This window comes from Mustela nivalis (assembly GCF_964662115.1).
Source record: "Mustela nivalis genome assembly, chromosome: 16".
Taxonomy (NCBI): Eukaryota; Metazoa; Chordata; class Mammalia; order Carnivora; family Mustelidae; genus Mustela; species Mustela nivalis.
Window position 1 is genome coordinate 16,604,368 of NC_139035.1, and position 14,443 is coordinate 16,618,810.

General features: G+C 34.3%; 1 protein-coding gene across 1 annotated transcript in view; it reads left to right on the forward strand.

Annotated features, from left to right (window-relative positions):
• Positions 1-14,443, forward strand: part of XPR1 (xenotropic and polytropic retrovirus receptor 1) — a 250,301-nt gene that overhangs the window by 163,773 nt on the left and 72,085 nt on the right. The window contains exons 4-6 of the mRNA XM_082701743.1: positions 8,613-8,836; positions 11,454-11,603; positions 11,859-11,942. Of these exons, the coding sequence (XP_082557869.1) occupies positions 8,613-8,836; positions 11,454-11,603; positions 11,859-11,942 (458 nt within the window). The remainder of the gene's footprint in view (positions 1-8,612; positions 8,837-11,453; positions 11,604-11,858; positions 11,943-14,443) is intronic.

Genomic DNA, 14,443 nt, shown 5'->3' on the forward strand with positions numbered 1-14,443 from the left:
AGTTTTGAACCTTACTGTTTTTTTTAGAAGAAGTTTACCATTTAACTTTTCTAGACCTCCATGTCCTTGCTTGTAAAATGGACAAATTGATTCCCAGCCCTCTTGGGTTCCACCTGTAAGGAGTCAGAACCTATTGTCAGTATTTCACAAAACCTGATATAAGTAATTTTATTGGTTTTTGTTTTATTACATATTTTTGGTTAATAAGATAAGCATTTATATTAATGAAATAATTTTTTTACATTAAAAAATTGTTTATTTTAGAGAGGGGGGACAGAGAGTACATGTGTCAGGAGAGAGGGAGAGAATCCGCAAGCAGAAACAACCCCCCCCACACCCAATGAGCACAGAGCCTGGCACAGGGCTTGATCCCAGGACCCATGAATCACCAGCTGAGCTGAAACAGAGTCGGATGCTTAACTGACTGAGCCACACAAGTGCCGCAGTAGATTTAATATTTGAAGACCATGGAAGGAAAGGGAAGTGTTTTAAAGGAAGGCTCTCTTTTGATGATAGCATTACTAATCACTGAAGTCTCCTAGGTCTCTTCTAAAATGGCATCAATCCTGAAAGCTATAGTGCTAGAAATCTTTTTTGTGGTCATCAATAATGTTTTTTTCCATTGGTGATATTAATCACTATGTTACAACATCTTTCTCTTTGCTAGAACCAGTTTGCTTTCTCTCTCCATTCAAATACTTTGCTTCTAAGCAGTGTTTGTATGTGCCTACGTAAAAACAAAATCTTAGAATATATCTGTTGCTTTTAATATTCCACAATTCAAACAGACAAGGCCTTTTTTTCTTTTTTCTTTCTTTCTTTCTTTCTTTCCCCCCACCCCCATTGGAATGTTTTAAATAGCTAGGGGCTTTTTCCTTCATTTCTAAACAATCTCGGGTTTTGTTTTTTGTTTTTTGTTTTTTGTTTTTTTTAACCTGTCCTAATTTTTGGCTTCAGTTATTGTGACTTCACAGCAGTGTTATGATCTTTTCCTTTCTTTACCAAAATAGAGAGAGAGAAGAAAAGAAGGAAAGAAAATTGCAGTAGTGTTATTTATAAGTATATGAATTATGGCAATAGAAACAAATTTCTTGGCTATAAAATATTTTCAGGCTTTATATATATTGAAGACCAATCGGATAATAGTTACTCAGAACTATTCCTGTTATAGTTATTCCTATAATCCTGTTATGTGTTTTTCCTTATTCTAACTAAATTTCAGGGGTTGTATATTATACCACTGAGTGTGTGTAATAAAACATAAGCATCTTTTTCAATGAAATACTAAATATTATTGTACAAGTGATTATATGAATCTAGTACTCACATAGCTAAATTATGACTTAATGACTGGTTTAGCTCTTTGTTTATATGTGCATAAAGACATGGATTAAGTATATATTAATTAGGGTGATCATAGGTCTGTAGTATTGTTTAAAATTCCCATTGTCTTATTATTTTTTCCTACGTCATGATTCTCTCGAGTTTATTACAACAGAATCCATTACTTAAAAGCTGTTGAAGAATGGGGTTTGGGAGGTTGGTTAGGAGAGCAGTAAGGGACATGAATTAAAGCAACCAGACTGGCTTGCTTTCTTGTTAACATAGCTGATGAAAATTAAAATTACCATTATTTATCTACTATCCACAAGGGAGGATTTTTTAAAGGAAGGTTCCTTTTTTGGTGGTAACGTTACTAATCCCCAAAGTCTCCTAGTTTTTATTTTTTTTATTTTTAGTATTTTTTTTTTATAAACATATATTTTTATCCCCAGGGGTACAGGTCTGTGAATCCTAGTTCTTTTTAAGACTGATAAGATTTTTTTTTCTTTCTAAGACTGATAAGATGGGGTATGTCCCTGGTCATGGCATAATATAGTTGTGGGATGGCATCTTCATTTAAAAAAAAAAAGCTATCATCTAAATATTTTTTTAAACTATAAGTTATGGCCCAATACATGGGTTAGGAAATTAAAATACATTGGGGCACCTGGGTGGCTCACCACTGCCTTCGGCTCAGGTCATGATCTCAGGGTCCTGGGATCGAGCTCCCATTGGGCTCACTGCTCAGAAGGGGAGCCTGCTTACCCCTCCCCCTCTGCCTGCCTCTCTGCCTACTTGTGATCTCTCTCTCTCTCTGTCAAATAAATAAAAATTAAAAAAAAAAATACCTGGGGTAATCATGAGCATTTAAAAATAATATGAATAGAATATAGTAGAATAGAAAATACCAGACTATATCTAAAATGTTTATTTACCAATTGTATCTATAATTTATGTACAGTAAATTGTTTGTGTACAACATGATACTTGGTATTTTAGAATTTTGCCAAGTACTATGGAAACTGACATGAAGAAGCATTGATTTTACTTGGAGGAAAAGAAAGGGATTGTGGAAAAGCCACCAGAAGAAGTAAAATTTAAATTGGATCTTTGAAAATGTGGGGCATTTCCACATGCTCTTGGAGGAGCATTTTGGGGATAACAGTGGTCGAGGACTTGGAGTACAGTATTCCAAGGAAACACCTATCCATATGCATCGTGACATCAAATTACATGACATATTGGGGGTGAGGAGGATTATAGTCTGCTGAGCTGGACTTAGGGAGTAAGGATTCAGTTATTATTATGGGAAAAAATTGAAGAATATTATGTTTTATTCATATGTGGAGATTTTAGACTTCAGTATTTGAGGTATAACAATTTCAGGTAATAAGAATTCCAGATAAAAGCAGAACAAAAAAATTCATGTAATATAACAAAATTAACTATCCTGAGTCACTTAGGGTTGGTCAATTTTCTTACAAACTTACTTTGTATTTCAAATAACACTGAGGTCCATAATTTGAATTGGCAAGCTTGTGACATTGCAAGATAAGTATACAAAAAATAAATGTATTCTAAAACACTGACTTTATCAAGAATTATTCTTCAGTCCCATAACAGTGTAATAGCTTTGTTATTCTGAAGATAGCTTATAGTTTTGAAATAACTTTTCTAAAAGTAAAAAATATATGTATAAATGAAATATATATATGAAAACTAAGAAAAGTTTTGCTAACCCTATAGCTCTTTGAGGGACATAGGTGCTTTGAAAATTTTTGAGTAGTTACTGGAAATTTTTATCAAATATTTTATTTTCTGAGGACTTATGGCATTAAACATATAATATTAAAGTAATAATTTGTTCTCATTCAGACCCACTTGATTTATTGGCATGAATAGAAATTGAAATTTATTGTCAAAATAGGTTTTCATCAGCATTTATAAAATTACCTAGAAATGTTCATTTTTATTTTTTGTAAGTATATTTGTAGATTTTAGTTCATAGTCCAAAGTACATTCTTATGTATACACATTTACCTTTTTCCAGGTTCCGTGCTGTCCCCATATGTTTGAGATTTTTGGATATCTGACTCTAGAAAACTGAGCTGTCGTTGAAACATAGTTTGGACCCTTGGTGTCAAAAGCAGTGTTTCTTTTTAAACTTGTTGATAAGTATTAAATGCTTTTGCTAAGTATAAAAATCTCACACCATAAGTTTTGGAATATTGAATTTTTTTTCCCCCAAATTACATGCTTTTACTCCCCTCCTACCAACCAGAGATTTTCCCTCACATGCTCTTCTAGATAGCCTTGTCCTTAAGGAAGAAGATAGTTCCAAAAAAAAATAACTGACTACCCCTGGTAATGATTTCTCCTCTATTTCTGTATGAGAACTTGGATTACTAGAGAAGTTTTTCCTACATATTCATTAAGTCAGTCAGTCATTCAGGAAACATGGGTTGAGCCTACCATATACAAGTTCTTATAACTACAAAAATGGTGATGATAATCCACACAAAAGTTTATAGGTGAATGTTAATAGCATAATTTATATAGTGCAAAAATTAGAAACAATTCAGATGTCTGTCAGCTCATGAATATTTAAACAAAATGTGTATCCACCCAACAAAGTATAATTCAGCAATAAAAGGACCAACTACCGATACGTGATACATAGTGGATGAACCTCAAAATCATGCTAAGAAGGCAGGCAGATGCAAAAGACCGCCTACTGTATGACTCCTTTATAAGAGTATTCAGAAAAGGCAAATGTGTAGAAACAAGAGAGCAGCTCATTGGTTCCCTGGGGCTGCGAGGTGGGAGTGAGGATTGACAGCCAGTGGCCCTGACAGAAGTGTATGGGATGTTGGAAATGTTCTAAAATTGGAGGATGCTGATGAGTGTACAACTCTACAAATTTACTAAAAATTAACAAACTATGTTTACCATGGGTGAACGCTATGCTAAGTATACCTGAAAAAGCTATTAAAAATTTTTTCACCATTAAAAAATGAAGATTTTTTTGCCCTCAGAGAGAAGTATTGGTTCAGAGAGCTCTCAAGAGTCAATGAAACAAACATATAGACAAAGAATTACATTCAGTGTGCTTTGTATGTGTGTTTGTGACCTCATGAGTGTCCAATGAAGGGAGTTTCAAGGTGTGGCTGAGTTTTTAGGCTAGAAAGACTTTACATAGAAAATGATATTTGAGATTAGCTTTGTAAAAGGAGTTTGCCAGATGGGGAGGTATTTGTTTCCTGACTTACTGCTGTCACGTAGGAAGTAGTGGTTCTTTCTTTCCGTTTTTTGGACTTCTTTCATTTTTAATATCCATAAAAATAGTTACAAAATATACGTATTGACAACTGGCTAAGGAAGGTAAACAAATAGCAAATTCATATATTAGATCAATAAAAGTTGATCATTCATATTATTTTCTAGCTTTTGTGTCTTGCTAATTACCTAAGGTTTCTAATTAGCAAAGTAATTTCTAGTTGACCTTGGATAAATTATCACATTCTTTCATTAAATACATGTTTGTATTTGTGTATATTATTTTTTCAAATGGCTTTTAAGTAGTCAGACATAAATAGTCAAGTTGTTAACAGAGCAGAAGTGTTAAATATATCTTTTGGTCTAGGAGCATCATGAAAAGTTGTTAACAGAGTTGAAGTGTTAAATATATCTTTTGGTCTAGGAGCATCATGAAAAAATTACACAATCACTAAGTGCACCGTGAACTAAGAAAGAACCAAAAAGTTCTACATTGTTTTTGATCAGAAGGACAGTAAAATGAACAATTTTGCAATAGAATTGCTTAACTTTTATAAAAAGAACATCCAAGGGGCGCCTGGGTGGCTCAGTGGGTTAAAGCCTCTGCCTTTGTCTCAGGTCATGATCCCAAGGTCCTGGGATCGAGCCCCACATCGGGCTTCCTGCTCAGCGGTGAGCCTGTCACTCTCTGCCTGCCTCTTTGCCTACTTGTGATCTCTCTCTGTCAAATAAATAAATAAAATCTTTAAAAAAAAAACAACTTCCAAGATTCATTTTGCCTTTTCAGTGTTAGATTTGAAAATAGGTGAATTGTTCTTTTTCTTATAATATGGAAGACTAGGAAGAAATTCTGAATACCTCTCACTATAAAACAGTAAAATGCTACCTAAAATATGCAGAATTATTAGATACAAAATAAAATACATGGTTAAGATAGCTAAAGACCTGAAAAAAGTATCAAAACTATGCACAAAAAAGAAACTATCAAAATTGACTTTTTGAAATAACCAATTAGGAGGACATCTGGGTGACGTAGTGGGTTAAGTGTCTGCTCAGGTCATGGTCTCAGGGTCCTGGGATCAGCTGGCGCCATGCTCCCTGCTCAGAGGAGGGGGTCCACTTCTCCCTCTTCCCCCACTTGTGCTCTCTCACTTGGTCTCTCAAATAAATAAAATCTTAAAAATAGCCAACTAGAACTTTTCAAATGAAAATATAATCACTGAAATTAATATCTTAACTACTTAAACCTGAGAATTAGGTAGAGATTAAGAGAAAGTTTATACACTTGAACATAGAGCTGGAGTAGTTACCCAGAATGCAACAAAAAGAGAAAGCGAGGAAATATAAGCTATGAAAAGAGCAACAAGTTTAAGTGGCCATAGTTGGTGTCTGTGATTTGCTTTTTCCACTAGCTGTTTCCTATTTCCTTTGCCCTCAGCCGGAAGCCCAACTGGCTGGCGTTCTTTACTAGATGGGATGACCCAAACTTTAATTACTGAAGAGTCTGAATCCTTAATAATTCTTTTCTTTGATTTTTAGAGTTTTCCATTAACTTTCATTACTTGTCATGGAAAAACTAGGTTGTGTTCCAGAGAGTCTCCTGGGTTATGGACACAGTCCTCCTTACTCCTACTGTGTATCAAAAACTCACTTTCCCCTTGGTAATTAAGATCAATAACTAACCAGTAAGTAACTTTTTTGCCTACTAGTTCAGTGGTATGATGAGTACAAAATGGCATGACTGCCAGATGGCAGTCTCATGTTCCAGTGCAGTAGAATCATTGTTGTATTCCTCTGAAAGAAGCATTTTCCACTAAGAACTAAACAATAGGCAGAGTTCAAGTTGCAAATCGGAAAGCAAGAATTAAGTGAGTGTTTTTTGGTTATAGTAGGGAGAGGAGCCACTCCCACTTTGATCCCTTGAATAGACTCTGTATTTGGCTATGTTTGTAAAAGCACCAATAAATATAATGGTCTTAATTCTGCATCCTATAAAACAGAACCCAGTTCTTACAAAGTGTTGTCTCCCAACACACTTTGTTAAGTCTCTCTTTAGGCCAGCAATTTCTGGATAGGTGGTAAGATCTTATTATTCCATGGATATCCTTATTGCTTTACAACCTTTCCTGGGAAATGAGTTTCCTGATCAGAAACAAAGCTGTGTAGAATACCATGAAAATGGATAAGGCTTCCAGTCGATAGTGGTGCTAGCCATGAACATTATGAGCAGGGAATGTACAACCATATCAAGAATACATTTATTCCAAAGAGGACAGATCTCTGCCCCCTGCATAAAAGAAGACATCTCATGGATTCGCCCTGCCACTAGGTGGCTGACCAGCATTAGTAGGGAACGGTGCCATTTCTGGGGCTCAGAGACCATGCAGGTGTCTGTTGCCAGATGAGAAGCTGCATTATTAGTTACATAGCTGCAAAGCAGGTGCTACAGACTCTGTTATTTGTTCCAGTGGTGATACCGCATCTAGAAAAATAGCTGCCATCAGAGTGACCACTATGCTATAAATTTACTACTATTAAATTTACTGTAAATCTACTATTAAATTTAAATTTACTATAATCCACAGTCATTTTTCAAGATCCATCTAATTTCTGCACAGACTAATCAGATAAATTAAATGGGGATGTGATAGATATAAACATCCCTGAATCTTTCAAGTCTCTGGTGATGGCACTAACCTCTGGAGTTCCCCTAGGGATGTGCTTTTGCTTCTTGGTTATTATCTTGATAGGGAGAAGTTCTAGAAACTTCCATTAGTCCTTCTTAAAATAATAGCTCATACATCAGGGTCACAGTCAATATGGAGATTTCTACAAATGATCTGGTGTCTCTACTCCAATTATACATTCTGGAACAGAGAAAGCAATCATATTGTGAATCTGGGGACCAACTGGGCTAATATTTCATCTGTCACCTGAACACTATAGACCTCCATTTGACTGCTGAACCAAGTGGCATTTGGAGTCTTCAGAAGTTTGAACCAGTTCAGAAGTACACAGAAGGGATAATTCTGGTGGATTCCAAGAACCCTTCCTCCATAGTGTGTTCTCTGCCTTCTCCCAGTTACTCAAACATCTACCTAGGTGTTGTTATGAAGGGATTTTTGCAGCTGTAAGGTCCCAAATCAGTTGACGTTAAGAATGAGAGATTATCCCAGGTGAGCCTGATCTACTCACATGAGCCCTGAGCTATTCCGGAGGAGAGATTCAAATCATGAATATTAACAAGGTTGTACAACCATCACCATTATATAATTCTAGAACATTTCCATCACCTCCAGAAGACTCCATACCCATTAGCAGTCACTCCCCATTCTTAGTGCCTCCTAGACCCTGGCAACCACTAATCTTTCTGTCTCGATTTCCCTGTTCTGGACATTTCATATAAATGGAATAATAATAAGACAATATGCAGCATTTTGTGTCCGGCTTCTTTCACTTACCATGATTTCTTTAAGATTCATTCATGTTATAGTATGTACCAGTACTTCATTCTTTTTTATGAATTTAGGTTTGTATCTTTTCTATGAATTTAGATTGTATTCCACTATTGTGATTACAAATTCATGAATATGTACAAGTTTTTCCGTGAACATATATACCTAAGAGTCAAATTGCTGGATCTTACTGTAACTAACCCTGTGGTTAACTTTTTGAGAATTGACAAACTGTTTTCCAAATTATAATGTGGTTGTACCATTTTGCATTCTCACTTTTGTGGCTTTTTAGATTCTCTGTCTTCATCTGTAAAAACAAAGGGTAAACTTGAGGTTTTGCAGGGAGGGAAATGTGGGAGCGAAAGGTAGAATGAAATGGTAGACTAAAACACTTTGTTCCTATCCAGTACTAAATATTATATGTAACATGTAACATTTTTTTTCCTAGGAATTTTAGGGAAACAGGCCAGAATAAACAGTAACTAATCAAAATTCAGTGAGAACTTTACCAGTTTTTTTTTATCTTGATGATTTGAAATTGTTTTTTTGTTTTTATAGAAAAGCTTGCAGAGGCTCAGCGCAGGTTTGCTACACTTCAGAATGAGCTTCAGTCATCACTGGATGCACAGAAAGAGAGCACTGGCGTTACTACACTGCGACAGCGCAGGAAGCCAGTCTTCCATTTGTCCCATGAGGAACGTGTCCAACATAGGAATATTAAAGACCTTAAACTGGCCTTCAGCGAGTTCTACCTCAGTCTTATCCTGCTGCAGAACTATCAGGTACTTAGAGTCTTATCCTGGAGAATGGGACCTTCAAATAATTGAGAAGTTTGGAATTAACCTTGAACGATACTTAATGGGCCAATCTAAAAAGGAAAATCTCTAGCATGTCGTTATTTTTTAGGTTCTTAATATGATGTCAGATGTTCTTACTGGCTAAAAACCACATATCAAAGGTAGCAAAATAGTGTTAATAAGACTTATATTGTTGAAGATCAGTTTTCTAAAACCTTTTTTACAGTATGCACGAGTAACCCTTGATTCATCGTTTACTTCCTATTTTTAGAGGCATCTCTAGCAGTATGTAGAAATAAGAAATTATGTATGTCCATCCAGCCACTGCTGTCTATGTAAGAGCTTTAGATTCCTCCAAGCCTATAACAAAATTTCCACAAAGACAATTAGACAGTTAATTTTCCTGAAACTAACACTAGTAATATAAAAGATACTAACTTTACAGCTTTGCCACTGAGAATCCTTCCATTGTATAATCCACATACTATAATATAACTTTATTAAAATCTGTATGGAATTACTGGGTCTATTTTATACATGAGACTAATATAACACTGTATATTAACTACATTAGAATGAAAATAAAATTTTTTAAGAAAGTAAAAAAAAATGTCTTCTGAAAGAAATGAGGTCACAACAAGCAAGTATAGAGACTGGATATCTAGGCTATTGTGATGTGTCACTTAACATTTTTAAAATCCAATCTGAAAAGCTGAATTACCATGTACATTAAATTATGGAAACAAAAAGCATTTCTAATTCATTTCTAATCCTTTACATATTCGTATACATATTTAAATCTACGATGAATTTATTGAAAAACAGGTTATTTGTTCAGTAATAAACTTTTAAATCGGCAGAAGCATCTGATCTTTAAAGAGACCTTATATACTATTCTTTTTCCATTTTATTATTGTGATTAGTACTGCTAATCAGTGGTTATATAAAACATATAAAAAATAAAAGATTATACAATGAAATTATTCTAAGGGTAAATATTGGAGTTTTAAAATAAAAAGTCATTATAATCTCATATCTGCAGTAATCTAAGTTGTTAATGCATGTACTTATTTCCCTTTCTTTCCCTGTCATAATTCTACCTTCTTTGGTAATTTAATATATTATCATTCAAAGAAGAATCCTGTTGGAAAATAATTTTAGAAGAATAGTAAAGAAATTCCTTTCCTTTGAAATTTATCTGTAGCTTTACAATTTATTTATTTTTTTTTATATTTAAAAAGAAGTAAAAATACATTTCTTCTGTCTTATAATGCTATAAAACATTAACATTTCATATTTCATTGATTATGCTTGTGTGTTTCAGAGAAATACCCTTGTTAAATTTTTTTTATTAACTTTCCCAGAAGCTTTTGCTTGGGGTCACTATAACAAGCTCCTTGGGAAAACAAAAATAATTGTTAATTATAAAGGTTCTTTTCTATTCTCTATTCTTTAAGGCTGGCTGTTTTGTAAGAATATGTATTGAAAGTGAAGAGAATGGAAAATTAATTGAAAGTAGTCTCTAAATCACAGTGTATGCCCCCCTAGGAGAATTTAATATGATTTCTTAAATTATGAGACAGAAATGATAAAAAAACAAATTAGCAAGCAAGCAAAGTCTAATTTGGAGTAAATGCTTAATTTGTTTACTGATAGGGATATGTGATCAATAAATTTGGGAGGTCTCTGGTTTAAAGAACTATACAAATCTACAGTTTCTTGCTTTTTTGCATGTATCAAAGAATAACAATTTGAGAATGTAGAAAAGTATAGTATTTTGATATCGTAGAAATGGAGGAAGAGTGCAAGCTCCTCTCCATTATCAGCCAAACCCTGTATGTATGATAAGTGTTACTCTTTTTGCACTCCCATCTCCAAACTGAGAATGGATGGAAGCAAAATGAAATTAAAAGAAACAGATGATCTTCCATTTTCTATGCTGGTTCATACATGCTTACATAATGGGGGGAAATACATAGCAATACCAGGACTGGTATATATATATATTTAGTGTATGATAAATCCAAAATATTTTTCTGATTGTATCCTTTTGATCATGAAGCAAAATAATACTAATTAACCTTTTTGAGAATAATTGAAAGACTTTTCCTTAAGAAAATGGAAATAAAAATGTTTTGATTTTAAGACTTCCATTAATTTACTTGAAGTAGAAATCATAGGGTTCATAATTTAGGGTTTCTTTTGTTACTGATGGCATACTACCTTGAAATAAATAGATAGGATAAGAAGAATCTTTTTTTTTTTTTTTTTGAGAGAGAGAGAATGTGGTAGGGAAGGGCAGTAGGAGAAGGAGAGAGAGAGTTTCAAGCAGACTCCTCATTGGGCGTGGAGCCTAATGTGGGGCTCCGTCTCACTACCCTGAGATCAATACCTGAGCTGAAACCAAGAATCAGTTGCTTAACCAACCGACCCAAGGAAGAGTCTTATCCTTTTGGTAGTAAATGCTTATATGAAAGCATTTACCATTTGCCATTTCCCTTAGTACTCAGTCATCAGTCAGCTCATCAGTGCATAGTGCTTATTATTTTTCTTCATTTATGATGGTGGAAATTATAGTGGTTTTTCTCATTTCTTTCTGTAGAATCTGAATTTTACAGGGTTTCGAAAAATCCTCAAAAAGCATGACAAAATCCTGGAAACTTCTCGTGGAGCAGATTGGCGAGTGGCTCATGTTGAAGTGGCCCCATTTTACACGTGCAAGAAAATCAACCAGCTCATCTCTGAAACTGAGGTATAGTAATCTCACTTATGTACTACCTATTTTCAATAGCATTAATGTCTTATTTTTAATGAAATAATTCTTCATCTGTAGTCTCCTTTTGTAATTTGTTGCTAGCTTTGAATACTATGTTCTTTACTCATGAGTTTTGTCTTTTGCTTTGTCAGTATACATTCACCAAGAAGTTAACAGAATACCATGTATATAAATGGTTCAGAATTATTTATGTATTACTCAAGATTAGTATAATTGAATGTGTCTTTCTAGGCTGTAGTGACTAATGAACTTGAAGATGGTGACCGACAAAAAGCTATGAAGCGTTTACGTGTCCCTCCTTTGGGAGCTGCTCAGGTTAGTATTTCTTTCAGTTGTTTGGTTTTGCCTATTTAATCAACACAATCTGTTTAGTTGATAAAATATACTAGTTTCATTACTTTCAAAAATATGTCAGGGGCGCCTGGGTGGTTTGTTTAGTTAAGCGTCCAGCTCATGATTTTGACTTAGGTCATGATCTCAGGGTTGTGAGATTGAGTCCCATATCCCACTTTGTTCTGGGTGTGGAGTGTGCTTAAGATTCTCTCTCTCCCTCTCCCTTTGCCTTCCAACCCTGCTCTCTCTCCTTAAAAAAAATAAAAAGAAAAGAAACAGCCAAATTTTAAAAGTAGTTATTACTATTGTTATTTTGTTTTTAAAAAATTCCATGCCAGGTCTTACTTCATGATGAATTGTAGTGTCTTCCCACCTTTCTCTTCTTACACTATATTCCTTCTCTTGTGACATGCTAACTTCTTGGCCTCCCCAAATTATAAAGATGAGATATTTAATTCATGTTATAGTCACCAAATGATTGTGGTTAAGTATTTAATGATATGGGGTGGGAAGATTCAAGTATGCTGGGCTACTTACAAAACTTCATCCAAAATGCCACAGTTACATCAAAAAACAAACAAACAAAAAACTATTTAGTGACATCCACACAGTAATTATACTAGAAACATTAAGGTGACATATTCTGTTTCATAAAATAAGTCTCAGTAAACTTAAAAGGATTTAAATCATAGAATAAGTTCTTTGAGCACAGTGGAATGGAAATCAATAACAAAAAGAGCTTCCTTATTCTAATAAAAGGCATTTATGAAAAAACCTATAACTAATATCAGACTTAATAGCGAAACTCTGAATACCTTCTCCCTAACTAGGGATGAAAGGAGGATATTCCTTCTAACCACTTTTATTCAACATTGTACCACAGATTCTAGCCAGTGCATTAGGGTAGGAAAAAGAAATAAAAGGTATTCAGGTTAGAAACAAAGAACTAAAACTCTGGTGGAGGTTTTGCTGATGACATGCTAACTTATATAGAAAAATCCAGTGAATTATTAGAATAGCTGCTAGAACTAATAAGTGAGTTTAACATGGTTGCAGACTATAACGCCATAAATAAACTGCATTTCTATGTGCCATTCAGAACAATTAAAAAAAAAAAAAAGGTGTCTAGGTGGCTCAGGTCATGATTCTGGAGTCCCAGGATTGAGTCCCACATCAGGCTACCTGCTCAGCAGGTAGTCTGCTTCTCCCTCTGCGCTTTACCCTGCTTGTGCTCTGTATTGCTCTTTCTCTCTCTCTCTCTCAAATAAATTTAAAAAAATTTTTTTTAAATATTTTTAATTTCTTTTTTTTTTAGGGATTTTATTTATTTACTTTGACAGAGAGAGAGCACAGCAGGGGGAGCAGCAGAGGAAGGGAGAGAAGCAGGCTTCCTGCTGACCAGGGAGCCTGGTGCAGGACTCAGTCCCAGGGCCCTGGGATCATGACCTGAGCCAAAGGCAAACACCTAATTAACTGAGCCACTCAGGCACCCCAGAATAAAACATTTTTAAATGCTATTTATAATTGAAATATGTAGGGATAGATCTGACAAAAGATGTATAAGATCTTTACATTGAAAACTATAAAATATTGCTGAGAGAAATTAAAAGAGACAGATGCATGAGAGATATATCATATTCATGAATTAGAAAACCCAGTACTTCAAAGTTATCATTTCTTCCTAAATTGATCCATAGATAGAATACAGTCCAGCTCAAAATCTCAACAGGGCTTTATATTTATTATACATGTTTATAACTGGTTAGCAAATTTAAAAATTTTATATAGAGTTAAAAAGGACCAAGAAAAAACAAAAAAACTTCACAACAACTTAGTTGAAAGATTGACACTACCTTGTATCAAACTTACTAAAACTACAGTAATCAAGACAGTGTGGTATTAATGTCAAGAAAAGTAATAGGTGAGTGAAGCAGAATAAAAAGTCCAAAAGTAGACCAATAAATATATGGTCAATTAATTTAATGTAAAGACAGTTCAGGGAAAAGGGTAGTCTTTTCAACAAATGGTGCTGGAGCAATTGACTTCCATGTGCAAAGAAAAGAAAACAACTTCCACACATCTTTCACATCATACAGAAAGTTAATTTTAGGTATACCATAGACTTAAGTGAAAACCTAAAAGTACACATTTTTGAAGAAAATACAGGAAAAAGTCCATCATGATGAATGGTTTATGCAGAGATTTCTAAGAAATAAAACCAGAAACTCCTCATCAAAATTTAGAACTTCTGCTCTTCAGAAGACAATAGTAAGAGGGTGAAAAGAAAAGCAACAGACTAGGAAAGAAATAGAACAGATAAAATATATAAATACAAGAACTTCAGTACTCAAAAATAAGAAAACAACCAGCTTAAAAGTGGGCAAGAGATCTAAACAATCAAAGAGGTATGTGTAGCAAGTAAACATGTGAATGTTCAGTATCTTTAGTCATAGGGAATGTTCATGTGAATTTAGTCATGTGAA